Here is a 23,889-nt window from a genome sequence, read left to right as displayed (position 1 = left end):
GGTTGACAGTAGGGCAAAAGGGCAGATTCAGTTAGTGAAAAGGTCATGTAAGATTAGAGAACTGTAAATTTCACAGCTTAATATTGACAGCTTTCACTTGGCCTCCTGGATTCCATCTTGTTTCCTTACACAAGTCTCCAAAGAAATACTTCACCTCCTTAATATCATATTTATTATGCTTTAATACACTCATGATAGTGGCAAGATCATAACATAATAGAAATGTCTAAAAATAAATAATTATGTGGGAGTTAAGCTTGTTCAAAATATTTTTAATATAATGAAAGATTTATTGCACATTGTGTGGTCAACCTTTCATATTAAATCTTTAAAAAATACTCAGATATTGAATATTGTTGATTCTGAATATGTTCAAGGGAAATCTTAAAACCACATTTGGATATGTAAAATAACTGTTTTGAAACATGGCAAAGAGTTCAATTTCAGCCATTTTAGAATTATGCAAATGCGAATCATCTGATAAGAACGTATATAGGGGAAGTATGTGAATTTGTACTTTTATAAATTGAAAATGGCTAATCAATTTTGCTCAAATGTGGACCAAAAAACACACACACATTTTAGGATGAAATCAAATGAAGAAAATTGCAGCCCAATATTTGTATGATAGACTGGAAAAAGGAGAGTTGGAATAGAAGTTGAATCTCAACTTTAATGCTAACTATCTATAAAGAGAAATTATCCTCAAATTCAAAGTAATCTTTGTTTGTAAATTTAGTGCAGCGGGCAGATCCCAGCTTCCATAAAGTGGATCAAGAAATGGAGTGCCACATTAGAAGCAATATTATCAGCTTTCCTTAATATGGTAACTGAACTCACTGAGAATGTGAAGGCTCTATTAAAGTGAATGTTGGCAATCTGTCTCCCAGAGATAATGCCCCATCCTGGGCAGATGGTACCAACTTGTAACAGGGATCTGAGTGTTGACTGTCTCTTGCACGTTGGCAACACTTGTATTCTGTGTCATGGCAATGAGATGGTATTAAAAAAAAAAAAAGAATGAAATTTAGTATGGGTATCTAGCTGGTCAAGGGATGAGGCATTATCAATGGAGGTGGTGTGGGAGGCACAACAAAGGGGAGATGAGTTCTCTGGGAGCAAAGCATAGGGTTGCGGGAATGCTACATCTTTTATTTAGAAGGGTGAGGCTGCTGCACTGTTCTGGGTCACAGAGAGCCCTACTTTGACAGCTTGTTGAAGGACCTATAAATCCTATCTGCAGCCCCAGTTAAAAGCATCTTACATTTGCTCTTGTTTAGTAAATTTCTCTTCACCGTCCATAGAAAATGGCATCCATCATCAAATGTCTTGACATTAGTGAGCAAAGTTATGGAAGTTAGGTAAATAAATATTTTGTGTAAATATGAAATTCTTTGTGTACCCTATACATGAGACATTATTATTGGTACCTGTGGTATGTTTGCATTTGCTATGTTTTAACAACATTCTTTGAAAGGGGCCCAAAAAATTGCTAAAGATTGTGTGAGGTTCTCTCCTTCTCTCCCCCCCCCCCCCCGGTGGATTTAAAACACACTAAAAAGTAAATCATACCCCATTAACGTGTGACATGAATTTCTAAAGGCAATATTTTATTTTGTATAATAAGTGGAATAAGTTCTAACTTTAACTGCCTTTTTTCAATCAATTTAAACCATAGTGACCATCACTGTCTCCATAATATATAATGCATGTGTTTTTACATATGATATTGATGTATGGGTAGGTAATAACTTAAAATATAGTGATGCATAAGTAATATAATTTAAAATATAATAATTTTTAAATAGTTGTATCTGTGTTTTTTCCTTCACAGCATAAATTAATTGGCATTGTTAATATATTCCGTATACAGGAAAAACTTGAACATGGATAGGATTGCATTTCTTTCCTGTATTGTTCAGATGAGAATTTTTACCCTCCACTGGGAAAGCATAAAAGAGTTAGTTTTTCCAGCCATGTTATGGTTGAACAAATTTAAATAGGTTTCTTCCCAGTAGGCTTTATTGCAGGTGCTAACTGTGTGAGTTGTTGACAGAAATTGATTCTGTTATACCTAACAGAGTTCTTACTGAGGAGCACATGAATATGTTGGTCATTAAAATTTAAATTGAGTAATAAAAGTACTTAGAAAGATGGATGTTGTTCTGTGACTTTTTATAGAAGGATTCAGAAGGAAAAATACATGTAAAGGCATGTATTTTGAACTAGTATCCTAGTAACTTTGTATATTCTTTCCAAGTCCATTTCTATCTTTCTTTGAAAATAGTCATTTTTGTATGTTCACATAAAATCTTTTTGTAGCAGTATTTTGTGATCTCCCCACACAAAGAAAGAAATAAATTTTGCACTATCCTGAAAAATTAAATTTGAAGGTTAATTTTTGCCATCAGGTTTCAACATAACAATCTAACACCTAATACTAATAGATGAGAATTTTGTTTTTATATTTCCTCTGCCACACTTGCTGGAAGCTAATCCACTCAGTAGCACTCAATGCAGTCTTAAAGAAGTTATGTGCCTTGTGCTTTTGGTTAGGGAAAGGTTAGTATTCTGATGACTGGGAATAGATACACCTTGGAAATAATTTGTTGTTTTATTTTTTTGTAATAATTAAATTAATAGTAGCATCTCTTTCTCATAGCGTCTGAGAATCATTCTGTTTGTCTTTTTGTTTCCATTTGATAGGTTATGTGCAGAGTTTGATTAGGCGTGTTGTAAACAATGTCAACATAGTGATCAACAATCTCATATTAAAGTATGTGGAGGATGATATTGTTCTATCAGTCAATATCACTTCTGCAGAATGCTATACAGTGGATGAATTTTGGGATCGTGCGTTTATGGACATCTCTGGTGAGTAGATACTTTTGGGTCTTAAATTCTGTAGTATTAGGACTCTTATCCCTTAGATGGGAGTTTAAATTTCATGCAAGTAGCTTTCTAAGTGTTGGAAGTGAAATTGCTTCCTATTATATTTTCAATTTTCTTTTTTAACATAGTTATTTTTTCCATTACCAGTACCTTGCAGGTCACAATATGGTAATTTTATATGTTGACTGTTAAGTAGGCTGAATGCAAATGCAAACACATGCAGTGTATTTTATGGGATAGAAGGACCATCAGTTAAGGGAAATAATACCTGCCACATCACATTTCAGTAGGGGAAAATATCAAGTTATCTGTTCATTTTAGGGTCAGGTGTGTCATCCTCAAGACCTTGGTATCGGAGTGCCTCACGATATTTAATCTATTTATCTTCACAATTCTCTTGTGTGGCTGGGAAGTCCTATTATCCTCATTTTACAGATGAGGAACTGAGGCACAAGAGAGACTTGCCCACAGTCACATAGGAAATATGTAGCAGAGCAGAGAATCGAACATGAGTCTCTTGTATATTGTGCCATTATCCTAACCACTGGACGGTCTTCTCTAGCGAAAATTTATAATAATTATGGTAATATTATAACATTATAAAATATATCTGAATCCAAATTTATCATAACATTTTATTTTGCTTCAGAAATTGCAAAATAAAAACTTATCTGACGCAAATGTGCATTTTTGGCACATTTCATTTTTGGCACATATCAAATCGACAAAACTCTCCCAGGGAGAGAGAAATGAGTGGGCTGTAAAGGTCTTATCCTTGTGCACAGACTACAGTAGCTAGGAGTGTTTTAAGGTCAGCTCTGAGGTGCAAAGTGAGTTGAGAAATTTGCACTGTGCATGGCTCTAGCCTATATTGTTTGTTTTTATAATCACCAAATTCACAAGAAAGACCATCTTTGAAATATGCGTTTTATTAAAAGTTAAACTGACCACAGCATGGAAAAACAGGTTAAGGCATTCTGCCCTTCTCAGCTTTCGTTGGATTGCAGAGCAGGGTGTGGAGGGTGATCCATACGTCATGGCTTCCCAGTTGCACTAGTCATCCCAGATAGAGTTCTTCTAAGAGGAAGGGTCTCACTGGGTAATCCATTTGGCTGGGGCATAGGAGAATTGATAAAGGGGCCAAAGAAGGAGAAAGAAGGACTCTCCCTGTTCTGCCTTTGGCTGCAAAATATAAAATTCTTCTTAAACAGGAAAATGTATAATTTTTTTCTCTATTAGTCAAGGCCATGCAAGATCTTAGAAAGAAACTACTCTTTTTGTGAATTGATTTTGTATCTTTGGAGTTTTCTGCAACTCTGTTATTTCTAGCAAAATTATGATTAATAAGGAAAAATTAATATGTTTTTGGTTAATGATAATTCAAGGATTTTTTTGTCCTTGCAGATTTATAATCAAGTATCTGAAAATTGAGAGTACATTTTGGATATTCACTTTCCATATTCTCTGCCTAATTTTTAACTATTGGCTTCAGCTGTTTCCACCCCTCCACCCCCGCTATTCCGAGTAAAACTGAATGTACCCTAAGAGTGCATTATTGGAGGTGTAATGTTTAGATTTATTAAGTTCTTTCTTCCCCTTTCTTTCAAGATCAACACTCTTTCCTCCTCCCCCCACCCCCTCTGGATAATCATTATTCCTGGGGATTTGAGGCCTCTGCAATATTTGGGACAATAGTTTTCAAGTGTGGGTGGGATTGTTATCTCTGTGGAAGTTTTTTTTTTTTTTTTTTTTTTAAGTGTAAAACGCACACTTTAAGTGCATGTTTAAATAGAAAACATTTTAGTAAGCTGTAAAGATAAATATATTACCAAATGCTTGCTTAGAAAATTCTTCTTCTTGCTAAAGCTCTTTATTTTAGTCATGTGAACCGGTAATATTTGTGGTAGCTTAAATAAAAGATAACACTGTTAACTATAATGGCAGTCTCTTCTCTTTCTGTGAATCTATTTATTTTTATTGATTATTACTGTTTGCTCATAGATTAGTATACTATGCATATTAAGTATTTGGTTTTTATTTTTTATGTTTTAAACTGTCTTAATATTTTTTCTTATCTTTTTAAAGCAAATGATCTGGTACTAAGGAAGGTGATTAATTTTTCTGACTGCACAGTATGTCTTGATAAGAGAAATGCTAGTGGAAAAATTGAATTTTACCAGGACCCTCTCCTTTACAAGTGTTCCTTCAGAACTCGTCTGCATTTTACTTACGATAATCTTAATTCCAAGATGCCATCTGTTATCAAAGTAGGTACCAAAGTGTCTTCTTCTGTTTCCTCACATCCATATGTATGAACTACTTTTCAGGTTTTAAGTGTATAATTTGACATTCATAAGAAAAACCAAAGAACATGAACACTAACATAGTACATTAACTACTATGGAATTTTTGTGTCTTGGTTTATTAATAGACTGCATGTATTATGTATACTAGCGTATTTAAGAAAGAAAAAGTCATGTTCAATCCAGACAGCTTTTTGCTTGAGTTTCAAAAATGATTGTAATAATTGTACCACAGAATAAAGAGTCGAGAAAACAGAGGGGAAAAAGGGAAGCTCAAAGTTAAATTTGGGGACTGTATGATTTAGGAGATTAGTAATGGGACATAGAGCATTTTCAAATCTGGCCTAGACACTGGTTGGTATTAAGCAAAACTTAATATAGTCAGTGGTCGAGGTGTAAAAAATTCGTTGTCCAAGTCCAGTTCTTAATGGGCAAGTATCCAATATCATACACACACATCTGGCACTAAATGACCTGTTTATTGATAGTCAAAGCATAGAAATCAACAGCTGAATGGGCACAGAGGTTGAATTACCTTTTCACCTTTAAAGACTTTTCCTTCAGTTCATGTTGTAGGTATGTTGGACGGTATGGGGGAAGCTTTTTGCTACTACCTGTCCTGTAAATGGTATTTTGCACTTACATAGCACTATTGATATGAAGATACCAAAACTCTTTACAGACACTTGCTATTTTTAAGTGCTTATCTAGAAATGTATTCATGCAAAATGCTGCTTAGACACTTGTTTTGCACACATGAACTTCCAGTAGCATATGTGCAAAGCAGGCAATCAGCACCTCTTGTGATCATTAATTTTTACTGATACACTCTCTAGTAATTTTTCCTATCAGATGTAGGTATCTTAGTACATAAAATACATCCTATCGTGCACTGGTGCACTTAAATGTATACAGTACTTAGGTACAGTGGGACCAGTTAATCCTGTGCTAATTTTTTTTGTAAATTCATTTCTATTGTGTTTTTTTTAGAAATGAGTAAAAGCTGAGTCTTTACGGATATTAGGACCTTTATAACTAAATCGTCAATGATTTTAAAGCTTACATGGACCATCCTGATATTAATGATTTATCATACGATTGACTGTTACATACGTATTAAGGCCTTTATGATTTGTGGTACTAGTGCAGTTGGTGCATATGTGCAATAATACTGCATGCTAAAAATCCTGTATTTTTGCACTTAAAATCAGCAAAGTTATTCTTTTTAATTTTGGAAAAATATTCAGTCACAGACTTGAGATCTTCTATGCCAAGTTTTAACACGGATCAAATTTTTATGGCTGAATTATAAACCTCTGACAACAGACATTTATAGTGGAAACATTGACACAGTCTTCAGGATAGTGTCAAATGGTGCTGCCGTTTTAATAATGAATTATTTACTTTCTTTTACTTTATTACATAAAAAAAGTTTTTTATGGATCCTAGATTACCATAAAACACATGCCAGAGTACATGGAGCAGTGTTAGTGTAATTACATTTATATTTATATGAAACCCACCTCTTTATCTCTGTTGGTGGTCAGTCATTCCCATCTTTTTTAAACATTTCAGTGTGTTCAAAGACGCATCTTACCCACTATTCATATTTTGTTGATTTTTGGTGATACTGTCCCTAGTTACCATATTTTTTCATTTTCAGTATGTGATTTACAGATAAAATACCTTAACTTTGTACATTGTCCTTAGAGATGTCAATAAAAGATTAGAACATTTGGTCTTATGCTGCTGGATAAACGTTGAAGTCAATCATCAATTGTTAATAAAATAAGCAGTATAGTAATGTTCAATGTCAGTGTTCTTTTATACTATTCTAAAAGGATTTTTATACTGCTTGATTCCTGTAGGTTTAAATTATTGATTCAGTAGAGAAATATTTTCTTCATATATCATTATTGATTTGCTGCATTCTGATTTGATGTAAACAAGATGGTTACATGCTTTAGTTAGAGAGCAGTTATAGAAAAAATTACCATTTAAATTATAATTATATATATACACACACACACACACACACACACACACTATTTTAAATGTTAGGTTTCTGATTGGATATAGGTGTTCTTTAAATGTGCTCTTGTAATTTATACTAATGAAGTCTGTGCCAGCCAATCAAATCACTGGGTGGCTGGCATTCATTCATGAAAACTTTAAAAATGTTAAACTTCCCTGCTGTAAATGAAATGAATTTATAGCTTCAACCATTTCCTCTAGTAGATAAGTGTATTTATGTCCAAAATCGTCATTACTGCAGTTGTCACTAACTAGTTGACTGTTTTTAGCAGAGAGGCTAGAGTGGAAAGGTCTGGCCCTTATCTCAGTAACATTAACCCAAATCCACAGCCAGTTCCCCTAGGACAGGTATGAGGAAGGCTGTCAGGTAGTTCGCATTAATGCTTCATGTGCTGTACTTGTTCTGTAATTGAATAGAGGGTGCCGTCTGTAGGAATGTTTGTTTCATTTCATGGGCATTATGTTTACTTAAAAACAATTTTTTTTGTATACCTGGGAACTAGTGTATTCATAAATTATCTCGGGGGGGGGGAGGTGGAGGGGGGACCTTCACGAAGACATTGGACTTCCAGTCTGTGATTCCTCTTTTATGGTGTTTTTCCAGTTTCAGTCCCGCTGACCTCTATAAAATTACAGGAAACTTTTGAGATCCAATCCACAGATTCAGTCTGGGTCACCACTGGCAGCTCCGTCTTCTCCTGGCACTGGACTAGATCTGACTGGTGCTCAAAATGGCTGCCAGTTTTTACCCCGATAGAACTCGTGACTTATTGGTCAGAAGTGTCCAGCTTCTAATTAAGAGTGTATGTGTATACATGCAGGACTGTCTGCCATTAATGAAGCCTTCCACACCAGCTTTAAAACCACTATTGAGCATGATTAACTTCCTGCACTCCTTTTAGTGTACTGAAATAACTACTTGTTTGCAATCACACAAATCTTTATACTGCCACCTTGACTGGGAAGGTTTCCAAATCAACTCAGATCAAGTAAAAGCGGCAGTTGTAATTACAGCAATAAATATTTTGGCTGAGCACCAAAAAATAAGAAGAAAAATGAAAAGGGGGTTATGTGTGCGGATGGTAATGTTTTCCTTATATTTTTCTACATTCTTGGGTATCATCATGAGCATCTTGGACTATGTGTCTGATTTTATTTTTAGATGTCGGGTCAATAGCAATATGCAGAAGTGCATTTTGCCCTGTGTGGATACTTGGGACTATTATCAAGCCACTTTTCATGTTTCATGAACTATATATTGCATTAATGTCAATATTGATCCTTTTTATTCTATTAGTGGAGCTGTGAGTTTAAATCTGCCTGGCAGAATATATCTAGGATGATATGTAATTTATTATAATAGCTGATTTTGTGCTACACTGAAGATTATAAAAGAATGTAGCCACTTTTTTTTATCCATTTTGGGATTTTGCCTTTCAATTGTTTCTTCTTTGAGTGGTTCTGCATAGTCCCCTTTATGCATAATGCCCTAACTGGTTTACCCTTCCCCATAGCGTCTTTGAATGCTCTCAGGGCAAGGTTATATAAGGAGGTGTTGCACTCTCTACTGTCTGTCTTCCTTCCAGCTGCTTCAACCAGATGGAAGTGAGCTAATCTGGTCCTTCAGAGCTGGGTTTTTTAGATAATTGTTGTTGGTAGCTTATAATATTAGTTAAATTCGAGAGTTTGTAGTCGTACTTAGTTTAATATAATTTTAGGTTTGGTTCTGTATGATGACAGAACCAAAGAAAAAGCAGATGTAAGAGGTGTTCTTTATGCCCAGCTATCTTCCCGGTGTCAGACGACCACGTTAGGTGTCTTAAGAGTCTTGGAGAAGGCCACTCTCCTTTTGGATGTTCTGTTTGTCAGATTTTTACACTCAGAGCTCATAAAGAATGGCAGAATAGACTGCAACTGTTCCTGCTTAAAGAAGCTCTTGTTGCTAAGCCATTGGTCTCCAGGAGATCATCAGATCCAAAGATTAAGAGAAAAGGAGTACTAGTGGCACCTTAGAGACGAACCAATTTATTTGAGCATAAGCTTTCGTGAGCTACAGCTCACTTCATCGGATGCTTATGCTCAAATAAATTGGTTAGTCTCTAAGGTGCCACTAGTACTCCTTTTCTTTTTGCGAATACAGACTAACACGGCTTCTACTCTGAAACCAAAGATTAAGAGGCCTGTTTTGGCTCTGACTGCCTCATTTAGTAAGGCTAAGGTGCCTAAAAGATTCTGTCTTCATCGGTTCCAGATGAAGTTCAGAAATTGCTTCTGATAGATGCTGAAAGAGGTATCTTAGGGTCCGTGGGGTCAAGAGTTTTATTCAAGATATTTCCTGGTGTGGAAAAAAGATGGGGATCTCTGACCAGTTTTAGATTTGAGGAAGTTGAACAGGTTTGTTTGAAGTTTTGTTTTTGAATGTGAATTCTAGCCTCCCTAAGTCCCTTACTTTCAGTTATGGATTGGTTTACAACTTTTGATTTAAAATATGTGTATTTCCATATTTCTATCTGCAAAATCATCATAAATACCTATGTTTTGTGGTGACACAAGGACATTTTCAATACAAGGTCCTGCTTTTTGGCCTTTCTACAGTCCAAGAGTCTTTACAATGTAACTTTCTATATTAGCAATGCATTTCAGAAGGCAGGAAACTTCTGTTAACCCATATTTAGACGGTTGACTGCTGAAGTCTCCTTCACACAAATATCTGCTAGGCTACATCCAGTTTTGCTACCTCCGTTCCTACGGATTTATGATTGCTTCTGAATATTAAAAAGTCAAATCTATACTCCACTTAGACCCTATAAAATGGATCTTCTATCCTGGACTTGGTAGTAGGAAGAGTTTTTCTCCCTGAGGAAAACATTCTGAAGATAGTACAATCTACTTTTGAGATACATCGTTGTTGAACTCAGAAAGTGATTTTCTTTTTGGGTCTGATGGGTCGTATGCCAGCAACTACTTATGTTACTCAATTTGCATATTTCAGAATGAGGCAATGAGACGCTGGTTGGCTTAGTTTACAAGCTGGACAGCCTTCACATGTTAGTCACCATGCCTAAGAACATTTTAGATTCTTTGATGTGGTAGATAAAAGAACTAATGTTCTCGAGGGGATCCTGGTCAGTTCCCCTTTGCTGTTGATAATGATAAATCTGATGCATCGAACAATGGATGGGGAGCTCATCTGGAATCTTTCATAGTTCAAGGTGACTGGGTGTCCCAGGAATAGGATTTACACATAAATGTTTTAAGATTAAGGGCTCTTCATCTGGCTCTCAGGTCTTTTCTTCCTCATGTAAAGAGGAAGGTTGTTTCGGTAGCAACAGACAATACAGTGGCTATGCATTATGTCAACAAACAAGGAGCCCACTCTTTTCTGCTTTCTGCTAAGGCAGTCAATCTGTGGGATTGGAGCATTGTTTGTTTATTCGGTGGCCATATATCTAGCAGGGGAGAGCAGCATGTTGGCAGATCAGCTCAGCAGAAGCAGTTTCAGATGCACGAGTGATCACTGAAAGATTAGGTGGGCAAGAGATTTTCTCCAGCGGGAGTCTGTCCAAACAAAATGATTCAACAAAATGTCTCTTCTGTTCAAGAGCATGAAAGAACAGTGAGTCCATCTCGGTCACTTTCCCTCTTTTTCCGTTAATTCAGAAGGTGGTGAAGAAGATCGGACAGGACAAGGCAAGAATGATCCTGATTGTTCTAGCTTGGCCGAGGCAACATGGACCTGCTCCAGCTGTCATAGAGAACCTGTGTACTTCTTCCTTTGTCTCCAAACCTATTGTCACCGCAGCAAGGCAGGAGTGTTCTTTCAGATCCAAAGTGTCTCCATCTGATGGCCTGGACTATAGGACTTTGATTAATCTAGAAATATCTTGTTCCATGTTGCTGCAGAATGTATTCATTCTAGAAAACAATCTATGAGGAAATATTACTTGAAATAGGTTAGATTTGCTTCTTGGATACAAGGCAAATCTGACTTACCAGTTTCCATTTCTATTCCCTATATATTAGAGTATTTGATATATTTAAAGTCTGAGGGGCTAATTCTTTGAGTTCATTTAGTGGATCTTTCAGATTATCTTGCTTTGATTGATGGTAGGTCATTATTTGTACATGATACAGTTAAAAGGTTTATGAAGGGGTTATCTAACTTTTATTGTTCCTGTAGAGATATGGTTCCACCATCGGATCTGAATTTGGTTTTATCTAGGCATATGAAGTCCCCTTCTGAACCTGTGGCAGAGTGCTCTTTATTTTATTTATTTATTAAAACTGTGGTGGTTTTTGCTATAACATCAGCCAGAAGCATGAGCGAATTATATCCCTATTTCTCATAAGGACAAGATGGTTCTTGGACTTGATCACAAAAATAGTATATGAGTTTCACTTCAGTCGGACAGTTAATTTACCAGTGTTTTTTCCAAAGCCACATGCTAATAAAGGGGAATCTCCTTTACATACTTTAGATGCTAGAATGGTTTTAGCCTATTTTTTAAATAGAGCAAAAGATTTTAGGTGGTCTTTTTGGTTATTTGTTTCTTGTGCTAAGAATCATGTGGGTTACAGTGTAGTTGTCCATACTATTTTCAGATGGGTTAAACAATGTATCTTTAAATATTAGAAGTTAGCAGCAGTCCCTCTGTCTACTGTTATGAGATGTCATATCACTAAGGCAGTTGCAGGATCCTTTGCTTATTTTAAACATGTTCCTGTCGGGGAAATCTGTAAACCTGCTACTTGGAAGTCAGTCTGTACATCTACTAAATATGCTTTGGATTTGGTTTCGAGAGCAGATGCGAGATTTGGTAGAGCGGTGCTTCAATCATCATTTAATTAGAGCTCTGTTTCCTTCTGTGTTCTTCAGTACTGCTTGCCAAAGTACCCATAAGTGGGAATATGCAGAGCCACTTGAAGAAATGAAGGTTACTTACATGTAACCAGAGGGTTTTTTTGAGGTGACCCCGCATATTCACTTTTCCCACCCACCTTTCCCATCTTTGTTAGAGTCCTATCTTGGTTTCTCTGGGTCAGTGATAGAAGGAACTGAGATGGCAGAGGGCACAGGGCCCCTTATAGCCTCACCCTCAGAACATTTGAGGATGTTGAAAGGAAGGGCAGGAGGGGGCACAAGTGTGCTCTAACAGGCACTGTTTGGAGAAGATTCTACTGTTAGGCTGTATCAGTCAGCACATTACCCATAAGGGTAAATATGCAGAGTCATCTTGAAGAACTTCATTTTTATGGCATAATCACCAATTGATTTAAAAAAATTTTTTTTGAGTATGAGGGACAAATGGAGACAGATTTTGAATGACGCTGCTGAAGGGTTGCTGGAAGCCCTGAAACATGGACTTAAATTACCAACCTGGCTATGTTTTGATAAAAATAGCAATGAAATGTCTCATTTGTGGGGTCATATTCATCAGTGTTCTTTTCTTCTGCTTCAGCAAAGTTTCATGTTGTGGTATATTTGATCATGAAGAACCAAAGAAACCAGTTTTCTGTACTTTTAAATGGGCATGACTTTTCCTTTCTTGCTATGTAACAATGTTTATATTTTACTTTTGAAAATTATTTATTTTCATTAGTGCAGTTGCTTCTTTTCTACCACTTCCCTCAACCTTAGGCATGTTGACTCAGATAAATTCATACACTGCTGATGCTTAGTTATCACTAAACACTAAGCATCCTTTTGCAGTATTATTCAGCAACTTTCCATCTCCAGAAGCTGGAATGAGAAATAGCCACCTACTGATTTCAACTCTGTAAAGCAAGGGTAGTCAATTATTTTTTTCAAGGTCCCAATTTCTTGGTCAGGTATAGTCAAGGCCCAGACTCCAGAGAAAATATTTTAAAAAAACAACAATAATGATAATAAATAAGTAAATAAGATTTTGGGGTCCATTCAAAAGTGTCTGGCAGTCCAGATTTGGCCTGTGGTCCACTTATTGACTACACCAGCTGTAAAGTACGAAGACTGTTATGGATGAGCTAAACAGCTTTAAATAGAACACCTTCCAAAATTTTTTAAATTTTAGTAAATCAAGCCGCCTTCACAGTTCATACATCTACACAGTCTTCTCTCTTCAGCTTCCAGTGATTAATTCCAACCACTGATCATCCACCTCTCTTCAGTCACTACTCTCCAGCCATTCTCTTATCTTCTCTGGACTTCTAGAGAGTTTCCTTATTTCCTAATAGACATAATTAGGCATAAAAAATATATATATATATATTGTTCTCATTTTGCTTTCACCTTTTTAGAATAACTAGTTGTCATTCACAGATTGAAATTAGGAACTTGATGTTTCTAGGATCAAACTTTCAAATATATGGACATATGATGCTTCAAAAAAAAAAAAAAAAATGAAAAAACGAACAAACAAACCTTCCAAAACCCAACTGACTTAAATTTTTCTTCAGGGTGGTGGTTTTTTTTATTGTTGCGATGTTTTTTACAGCCCTGGAATGCTTTGATCATTTTCTCCTACATAGCAAAATGTGTTCAATCAATTTCAGACACCCCAAACTTTAGTGTAGAATGTTCTCCTTTATTGTAACATAAGTTGTTATAAAAATGTAAATTAAGGTATTTTTCATGCACATCTCTCTGCCATTAATACAGTAAAATGTTGTTTTTATTTAGGTTCCAAAGTGTGAATGTTTTTGACTTAAAGATATTATAATGTTGTGATATTGTTTTTGAAGAGAGAAAAATAGGGATATTCTATTTATAGCATCATATCTTACATTTTAAAACTTGATTTTAGTGAAAACAATTATGATTTTTTTTGCTTCTGTATTCTTTATATTGTAGATTCATACGTTAGTTGAAAGTTTGAAGCTTTCCATCACTGATCAGCAGCTCCCTATGTTTATACGCATAATGCAGCTTGGGATTGCTCTTTACTATGGAGAATTGGGAAACTTTAAAGAAGGAGAAAATGAAGACCTAGTTTGTCATACTAAAGATATATTGGGAAACATCTCAGGTACATATAACTATTATTTCTCAACCAAAAATAATTGTGTTTTATTTTCTGATTTTTAAAAATGTGAGTGTTCAACACAAACTATTACAGTGTCTTGACAATCTGTAATCTGTTAGAGCTAATACATTGTGCTATGTAAGTGTGTAATACTCTTAACATTATTTGTGTGTTATGCTGAGAAAGCTATTTTGATTATCCTAGCTAAGCTGAGGTTGTTTCTGGACAAAACTTTGGATTTTGATGATCATGCAATGTAGCGGGAGACTTGGGGTTGTTAGATAGTTTTTGATATTTTTTAATTTAATTAAAATATAGCTTTTTGATTTTGTTTTTGTGTTTTGACTTTGAAACTAAATATATATATATATATATATATATATATATAATTTTTTACTGTGAATAGAAATGTCAACACTTGTTCAAGTGGTTGCACATGTGAATTTCATTCTTGGTGTCTGTGTACCCGGTGTATGGCCATCAGAAACTTTTTCTCTCAGCAGTATCCGGTGAGTGGCTTGAGCGCTGTTTGCCGTCACTTTCCACTGCGTGTAGGTATAAAAGACAAAGCTGCCCCCAGCCCCTCTGTTTCTTCTGATCTTCTGCGACGGTCGTTGGAACCCCTTTTCATTGCTAGAACAGCTTTCTCTCAGCCTTTATGTACGTAGTCTAGTTGTAATTAGTAGTTGTAGTTTAGTTTAAAAAAAAGTTAAGATTTTATAGTTTTTCCTTGTTTCAGGTTTCTGTTGCCACCACCGAGGCATGCCTGGGTCACCAGGTTTCAAATCATGTGCTTCTTGCTCAGAACCTATGCCTGTGAGTGACTGTGTTGGGGCGGTGCCCCACCTCCAGGCCAGATTGGGCTACAGCAGGCCAGAGCGGCTGTGCAGACAGGCAGCCAATCAGAGAGGGCCTGAGGGGAGCCAATCAGGGTTAGGCTAGGCCCTATATAAAGGCTGCCCAGGCAACAGGCAGGCAGTCTCTCCCAGACCTTCAAAGGGGAAGGTCTGACTCCTGAACGAGGAGACCAGCACCTGGGATAGCGCAGTGCTGGGCAGGCTCGGGGGAGCAGAAGGGGGTGAGTGTGGACTAGGGGGCATGCTGGAGGGCAGTGTCCTGAAAGAGGAAGCTGCCAGAAGGGAACAACATGGGTCTGGACGTCAACAGAGGGCGAGAGATGGACAGGACACCACCAGTGGAGGGCGCTCCACATGGACTGAGCTAATTCCCAGAGGTACCAACAGGAGGCGTCGCGGTGGTGAGTCCCAGCTGTGTCACAGTGACCCATAGAGCATTTATTACAAACACCTGGGTGGGGCACATGTGAAGGACCAGTACCAGATATGCCAGGACTTCAAGCGTAGGGTGAAAAGCGATAGGGAGGCTAGGCTGAAGTTCCAGCTCATGGAGGTGGAGCTGAGATGACCCTCAGAGCTGTCCTGGTCTGACTCTGTGCCAAGTGCTGCAGCTTCAGTCAAAAGTTTGCCTCCAAGAGTGTCAGAGTCCCGGCACTGGTCACTGTCACCTGTGCCTAGGAAGGAGCATAAGTCTTCCAGAGAGGCTCTGATCAGAGGAAGATCTCCACCCCCAAGTCTGCAAAGCAGGGGGAAAGGGAGTCAAGGCAACTGAGATCTAATCACCCCTCCTCCAAATCAGTGCCTAAAACTGCACAGTTAGCTCCAGTCCCAGAATGGGCACCGTCGAGTCCTGTGCCAGAAATGGCACTATTAACTTCAGCAGCACTGCATCAATCAGATATGATCTTGGTGCCGAGTACTCTGGAGGCATTTGCAGCAGCGAGGAGTTTACTTTGTTGGTGCTGGTATTGTTGGCGGTACAGGAATCAGCTCCTACGGTACTGTTAAATCGCCCTGTGCCAACATCTGTGGTGCAGCACCTTGTAGTGCACCAGCTGCCTACTTCTTGGACAGTCTACCCATTTGTGCCATCTAAGAGGAAGCTGGCAATGATGGTTTCTCTCTAGCCATCAGTGGGTTCTTGGCCCCAATCACGGGAATCAACTTGGATAGACCCTCCATGGTCTGCAGAAGGGAATTCTTCTTCATTGGACCCCGAGGTGGCCTCATATATCTGTCAGTCGTGGAGCAGTACCCACTGCTTCCCACGTAGATCCTTCCTCTCTGGGTACCCTGTTGAACCCAAAATGGGACCTTCTGTGGGAATGTGGCGAGGAGGTCATTGGGATCTGATCCCTTATCAGCGGCTCTTTTGGAACCACTGGGGTTTTCCCCCAGCTTCTGGATCCTCCCCTCCTCGTTCTTCTTCAGTGCCCTTGTCCAGGAGGAGTGAGTCCTTGCATGAAGCTGCCCCACTTGCAGTGTCTGATATTGGGCCCAATGCAAACTATCAGGAAGAGGTTCTGGAGGAGCCAGGGGAACATCTTGCAGAAGAAGTTCAACCAGTTCTAGTCTTCTCCACTCTGGATGAGATGATTTCCTTGGAGGCAACATCACTCCCTCTGGACAACTACAAAACGTATCAGGAATTGTTAGAGGGGTGCTTCAGACTTGGGCATTCAGGTCCAGGAGGTCAGAGAGTCCTCTCTTTGCCTGATCAATGTATTAACTATGCCAGGTCCACCTAGAGTGCACTGCCAATCAATGAGGTGATTTTGGAGCCCATAAAGACACTATGGCACACCTCATCTTCCTTGCCTCCTACCTCGAAGCATGTGGAGCACAAGTATTACGTGCCCTACCACGGGTTTAACTGTCTGTTCTCCCATCCTCCTACAGGGTTGCTAGTGATTGCAGCGACTAACAAAGGGATCACCAGGGACTTCAAGCTCCCACCCCCAAATCAAGAGGCAAAGAAATGTGATTTATTTGGTATTGGGGGTATTGTAGCTTAGAATTGCTAACCACGTGTTCTGCTGAAATGTTCTGATTTTAATTTCTGGGGCTCCATGGAGAAATTCAAACATCTGCTCCCTGAGAATGGTAGACAGAGTTCTCTTCCCTGGTGAACAAGGACAGATTAGTAGTGAGAACTTGGCTGCAAGCTGGGCTGGATGTGGGAGACTCGGTAGCTAAGACTATCGCTTCTGCAGTCTCCGTGTGGAGGTCTTCATGGCTGCAGTCTTCTGGTCTACCCTATGAAGTCCAGAATATTATTCAGGACTTGCCTTTTGAGGGTACTTTTCTGTTCTCAGAACAGACGGACATCAAGCTTCCTGGCCTTAAGGACTCAAAGGACACCTTGAAGTCCTTGGTTTGTATGTACCTGCCCCAGTCAGAAAGCACTATCAGACTCAGCATTATCCTGCTTTTCTCCTCATCAAGACCAGAATTAAAAAAATCTGGGTTATAGGAACAGACCTCCCACTTCTTCTGCTTCGGTTCTAGCTCCTGGTCCTCCTGGACACCTTCTAAACAGTTATTCTGGTGGGTCAGTCAAGGACTCCATACCAGTCTCCATATTTCCAGACCCTATCTCAAACATTTGCAAAGTCTTCCCACTTGCTCAGTGCTTGGTCCCAAATTCCTTCAAACCAGTGGGTCTTAAACACTGAAAGTGGGATATACCCTCCAATTTGTTTCTACCCCTTCCTGCCTCCCTCCCTCCCACCCTTCCTCTTCAGGCCATTCTCATGAGGAGCTCCTGCTCCAGGAGGTACAATCTGTTCTCAAGGGAGGGTACCGTAGAAGATGTTCCACAGTATCACAGAGGGAAAGGGTTTCATTTCTGCTATTTCCTAATATTGAAAAAAGAAAAGCAGGACTTGTGGCACCTTAGAGACTAATAAATGTATTTGAGCATAAGCTTTCATGAGCTACAGCTCACTTAAACTTATGCTCAAATAAATTTGTTAGTCTCTAAGGTGCCACAAGTACTCCTTTTCTTTTTGCGAATACAGACTAACATGGCTGCTACTCTGAAACCTAATATTGAAATTGAAGCAAGCTTTCAGACCAATTTTAGACTGCGTCAACTCAAGAAATTCTTTAAAAAGATAGTTTTGTATGGTTACCCTAGCTTCATTCGAGACTAGTTTGCAACCATTGTCTTTAAAAAATGCCTGCTTCCATGTAGTGATCAGTCAAGCTCATGGACAGTATTTCAGGTTTTTGGTAAATCGAAATCATTACCAGTTCACCATACTACCATTTGGCTAGTCAGCAGCTCCCAGGGTTTTTACAAAGGTTATGGCAATGATAGCTGCATTCCTCAAAAGATTGGACGTGCAAGTTTATCCCTGCCTGGACGACTGGCTTGTCAAAGGCCAGTCAGGGTGCAGATACTGTTAAGTGCATCTCTGATCCAGTCAATGTTCAATGCTCTGGGACTTAGTGCAGTGAAGTTTGTCCTCTCGCTGGTCCAAAGGATACAGTTTATAGGGACAGTACTGGACTCAGGCCAGAGCTTTTTTTCTGGACTTGAAGTTTCAGACAATTCAATCGGTTGTTATAGATCTCAAAACTTACCTGGTCACAACAACATGACACTGTTTGAGGCTGCTGGGGCACATAGCCTTCTTCACAGGTGTGGCCCAGTATGTCAGACTGTGCCTTGGAATTCTGCAGGGTTTACTGGCCTTTGTTTACTCACAGGGCTGTCACCATCTAGACTTGGTAGTGATTATGTCTTCTCATGTCCTCACCTCCCTAGATTGGTGGACAGGTCTGGCCAATGTATGTGTGGGCATTCTCTTTGCCCCCCTGTAACTGATGGTTCTGCCCTTGGCTGAGTAGTCTTGGTTTCTCTACAGACTCAGAGTCTACGGTCTGCAGAGGACTTAACTTTAACATCAACATCAGTGTCAGAGAGCTGAAAGCTGTCAGGTTGGCCTGCCAAGTTCTTCTGCAGCAGATCAAGTGAAAAACCCTTAGTTCTGACAGACAACACATCAGCAATGTTCTACCTCAACAAATAGGGAGGAGCCCGCTCTTCTCCACTTTGTCAAGAGGCAAGTCTGCTTTGGGAGTTTTGCGTTGCCAACTTGATAGATCTAGAAGCTTTTTTACTTATCAGGCTCCAAAACCATCTGGCAGACCACCTGAGCGGATCGTTTGAGTTACTATGAATGGTCTCTTTGCTCGGTTGTGGTCAGATACATCTTTCAATGGTGGGGGTCTCCCCAAATAAGCCTTTTTGTGACAAGTATCAACAGTGTCTTCAGTTATGTTACCTGTGAAGTGGACTCCGGGGTTCCTTGACAGATGCATTCATACTACCATGGTCTCACAGGCTCATCTATGCTTTCTCACTAATTCATCTCATTCATGGGGTATTACTAAGGCTAAGATGGGACCAGGCCAGAGTAATACTCATAGTCCCAGCATGGATCTGTCAACACAGGTACTACACTCTTTTCGCACTCTCAGTGAAACCACCTATTTCACTTCCACTGGACTTGAACTTAATCTCCCAAGATCATGGAAGTCTACTCCACCTGATCCTGCAATCTCTTCATTTAACTGCATCGATGCTCCATGGCTAGATGTTAGGGAGCACTCTTGCTCAAAAGGGTGTTAAACAGTAGAAAGCCCTACCAGGGCTACTTACCTCTGTAAATGGAGATGTTTTTCCATCTAGTTGTGCCATTCTGGACTCTTGCTGTCCCATTCTTCAATTCAATGCATACTAAATTACTTATTATACCTGAAACATCAAGGATTGGCTGATCTATCAAGGTACATCTAGCAGCTATTTCAGCTTTCCACTCTAAGGTGGATAATTGGTCTATTTTTTCAAACCACATGTCAATAAGGTTTTTGAAAGGCCTAGTCAAATTGTATCCTCAGGTGCATGATCCTGTTCCCCTGTGGGATCTAAACTTAGTGTTGTCAAGGCTTATGGGGCTTACATTTGATCCTTTGGTCACTTGCTCTCTGCTACATCTGTCAGTGAAAGTGGCATTTTTGATTGCTATTACCTATGCCTGAAGGGTGGGAGAGCTGTGTGCTGCATTAATGTCTGGGCCTCCCTATACTATCTCCTTTAAGGACAAAGTTTACCTGCACCCTCATTCGATGTTTGTTGCGAAGGTAGTGTCTGCTTTCCTTTCAACCAGCCTGTTTACATACCTGCAGTCTTCCTAAAACTACATTCGAGCAGGGAAGAGGATGTTTGCACATGATGGACATCAGAAGAGCTCTGGTGTTCTGCCTCGACAGAACCAAGCAGTACTAAATCCTTTCAACTTTTCGTGGTGGATGCAGACAGAATGAAAGAACAATTTGTCTCTTCTCAGAGAATTTCTTCTTGGGTAATCTCATGTATACGCATGTGCTCTGACCTAGCTAATGTCACCCCACCAAGCAGAGTCACAACTCATTTGATGAGATGTCAATTTAATTCTGCAGCTTTTCTAGCACATATTACAATTCTGGACATTTGTTGCAGGGTAACCGGTTCTCAGTCCACACATTTGCTGCCCATTATGCTATCATTTAGGACTTGAGAGATGATGTTAGAGTTGGATGAGTTGTCCTCCAAACTTTATTTAGACAGACTCTGATCCCACCTCCTGTTTCACAGCTTGTGGGTCACCAAGAGTGCAAAGCACTCTAAAAAGAAAAATGGTTATTAATCTGTTTTGTAACAGTTCTTCGCAAGGTGTTGCATATGCCTTTTCCACAACGTGCCTTCCTACCCCTCCGCACTGAAGTTCCGGCAAGAAGGAACCGACAGGGTGCTGGGTGTGGCTGTGCCCTTTTATATCTGCATGCAATGGAGTGCATCAGTTATCATTCAGGGAAATAGGTTACTACGGCCATGCACTGGGTCACATGCACAGACAACAAGAGTGAAACAGACATGTGCAACACATCTCAAAGAACAAGTTATGGAACAGGTTAATAACCCTTTTTTCCCCCTTAAGTGTTAAACTGCAAAGTATCTCCTAAATAAATGTTTTGCATGGTGTTTTCACTAGTGCTGTTTTGTTTTATTCTCTTTCTCCTTATTCTGAGAGATGGTATATACCCCGTTTTATCTGATGTTTTATGATCACTTAATAATGGTTATTGTTTGCTGAAGCAATAAATCAGGTGTGCAGCTTTGATGGTTTATTTTATTCTTCTGATAGTTATATCTTTCCTTGTATTTCAATATAATATATCAAGTAAGTAATTTTATATGTTAATGACTGGGTTTGAAAAGACTTTCAGAATTCAAGTTGTCATGTCTGTCTTAATCAAAAGCAGTTAAGATACTGAGCATCCCACACACTTATCAGAAAACTTTGTTTTGTAGTGGGGCATTGGGCAGAAGAAAGAGGGAAAGGAGGTATCTAAATTATCTACTTTTCTCATTTTTGATTTACATCTTTGGTGGCGGTGGGGAACTAATTTAGAGTTTTTGTTTTTAATTTCATTTTAAGAAATAATTTTGCATAGGTCTCTAATGTTAACAATCAAGAGTACTCCCTAAAAATGTCCACAACATTCTTGCAGGACATGTGAAGGTGCTCTGGTAATGGTAGGCTATGTTGTTGTTGCTGTTAGGATGTTTTGGTAGTTTAAAGCTTCCCAGATGAATTTTAAGAGTAATTCATTTTTTTCAATGAATGAATTACCACGTGAATAAGAAAATTCTTAACAATGTATCTTAAAAAAAAACTTATGTGCTCTGTGGTTTTAAGGAAGTAATTTACTGTTGGAAAGATGTTGGTAGCGGAAACTTATTTGCCAGAAATGTAACGTCTAATATTGGTTGGCACAGATGATAATTTCAGTCTAATGCCAGATTTGGAATTTACTGTCATGCTTCTGCTATGTGGAACTGAGCAAAAAAATTAGTCTATCAGAATTGTCAGTAGTGCTCCTATATTTTTTTTCTAAATCTGAAAACTAGTCTTTAAAGGAAATTATATGCCTTGTGAGGAATGAAGAGTTTGAGAGGGCAAAAGGGGAGGTGGAGCAGCAGTCTGTCAAAAATGGCATTACCATGTCTGAGTCGCTAACAACTCAGATCCATAAGTGTTCCAGAATATTTTCTTCTATGTCCTAACAGATAAAACACAAGCTGGGGTATTTGTTGGTGTCTGCTGAAAGGCGCCGCCTGGGAGGGTCAAGAAGGGTCACATGCCCCTCCCCAGATGCCTGGTGGGGGCACATTCACCAAGGAACTGCACTGGCAAAGGAGCAGAACATGGGGCCACCTCCCCCAGCCCTTCCATGCAGCTGCGTCTCCTGGGATATGTACGGTCCCGCTTGAGGACAGGGCTGGGACAGTACCGGTACAGCTGCCGGCGACGTTCTGCTCCTTTTGCTGCTGTGGTTCTTGGGAGAGCCCTGCAGTTCAGTTCAGTGCTGAACTGAACCGCAGGGTGCTCTTGGGAACCGCAGTGGTGAAAAGAGCAGAACGTGGGCCCAACACTCCCAGGAGCCAGTGCCCTGCACCGGCAGCTCCTCTGGCACAGCTGTATCTGTCTTCTGGTGGGGCTGTGCTGACCTCAGGAGATGCAGCTGCATGGAAGGGCTGGGGGCAGTACAGCCGCGGTGAAGGAGCTGCCAGCATGGGGCTGCCCTCCTTTTGCCTGAAATCGGTATCTGGCATAGCGGGAGGATAGCACCTCCCACCCCACACCCCACAAGTAAAGTGGGATGCGGAGGGGACGGGGAGGAGTCACGTGGAGGGTTTAAGTGGGGAGGTCACATTTCCCCTTTAGCTCATGCCCCTCTTAGTGTCCCTCCCATGAGTTGCCAAGTCCACCACATCGCACTAGGTAACAGGCTGATCTGCTTCTTAAGCAGCTATCTATAATATGTAGGAAAAAAACTGCGTTATCCGGCAATTTGAGTGATGTACTGCCAATATTAAAGTTTCAGAGTTGTAGCCGTGATAGTCTGTATCAGCAATATTAGAACATCCTGAGAATTTCTTAATATTATAGATTATAATTTCTTAATTCAAAAACTGTTGCATCTAACACAAGGGAATTCTATATTGCACCTCATCTTGACAGATAAGAGCAACTTATCACAGAACTAAAAATTAACAGCAGCTTAAGTACAAGTGATCATGACTTGATCAAATTTATAATTCAATGGCAAAAAAATTGTTAATGCTGAGTTAAGGTTTCTGGGTGGTATTTCGTCCCCTTGCAGCTGAAAACCAGGAAATGCACAGTTAAGGTAGTTCATGCAGCCTTAACTGCCCTTTTTCTAACATGCTCATCTTCTTTTTCTGGCTCCTCCTCACTTGATGTAACAAAAAGTTTGGTTAGACTGGCTACTTACTGTATTCTGCTGTGTTAACAATAAAAATGTTATGTAGTAACAGAGACAACTTGTAGCAAGTAACATGAGTTATTAAATCTTTAATACACAGGTCTACAAAGATTCAGACTAGTAACGTCAATGGCAGGGTGCTCACCTGGGGCAATGGTATTGGAAATTCCCTCGAATGACCTAGGCAAGCATAAAATGGCTGCATAGAAACCTTCTCATGTTTTTTTTCTTTATTTGTGCGTGCACACTGTAATCCTTCTGGACTGCACATCTTCTCATGTGAAGAAGTGAACATGTTCTTATATACTTTTCACAGTTTGGGTCCCCAAAGACTTAGTGGGTGCCATGTGCTAGCTTGGGTAAAACTTGACAGATTGAGACCATTTTGTCCCACATCACATCAATAGTTTGAGCTCCAGCTTGGAGCCAAAACAAAACAAAATAAAAAAAAAAGGCCACATA

General features: G+C 39.3%; 1 protein-coding gene across 1 annotated transcript in view; it reads left to right on the top strand.

The window, feature by feature from the left end:
- The window catches only part of VPS13B (vacuolar protein sorting 13 homolog B), a 913,989-nt gene that overhangs the window by 98,831 nt on the left and 791,269 nt on the right, over window positions 1-23,889 (top strand). The window contains exons 5-7 of the mRNA XM_074944046.1: window positions 2,707-2,874; window positions 4,978-5,159; window positions 14,059-14,233. Coding sequence (XP_074800147.1) covers window positions 2,707-2,874; window positions 4,978-5,159; window positions 14,059-14,233 — 525 coding nt within the window. The remainder of the gene's footprint in view (window positions 1-2,706; window positions 2,875-4,977; window positions 5,160-14,058; window positions 14,234-23,889) is intronic.

This window comes from Natator depressus, chromosome 2 (genome assembly GCF_965152275.1).
Source record: "Natator depressus isolate rNatDep1 chromosome 2, rNatDep2.hap1, whole genome shotgun sequence".
NCBI classification, from domain to species: domain Eukaryota; kingdom Metazoa; phylum Chordata; order Testudines; family Cheloniidae; genus Natator; species Natator depressus.
This window is presented reverse-complemented; position numbering and strand designations above follow the sequence as displayed.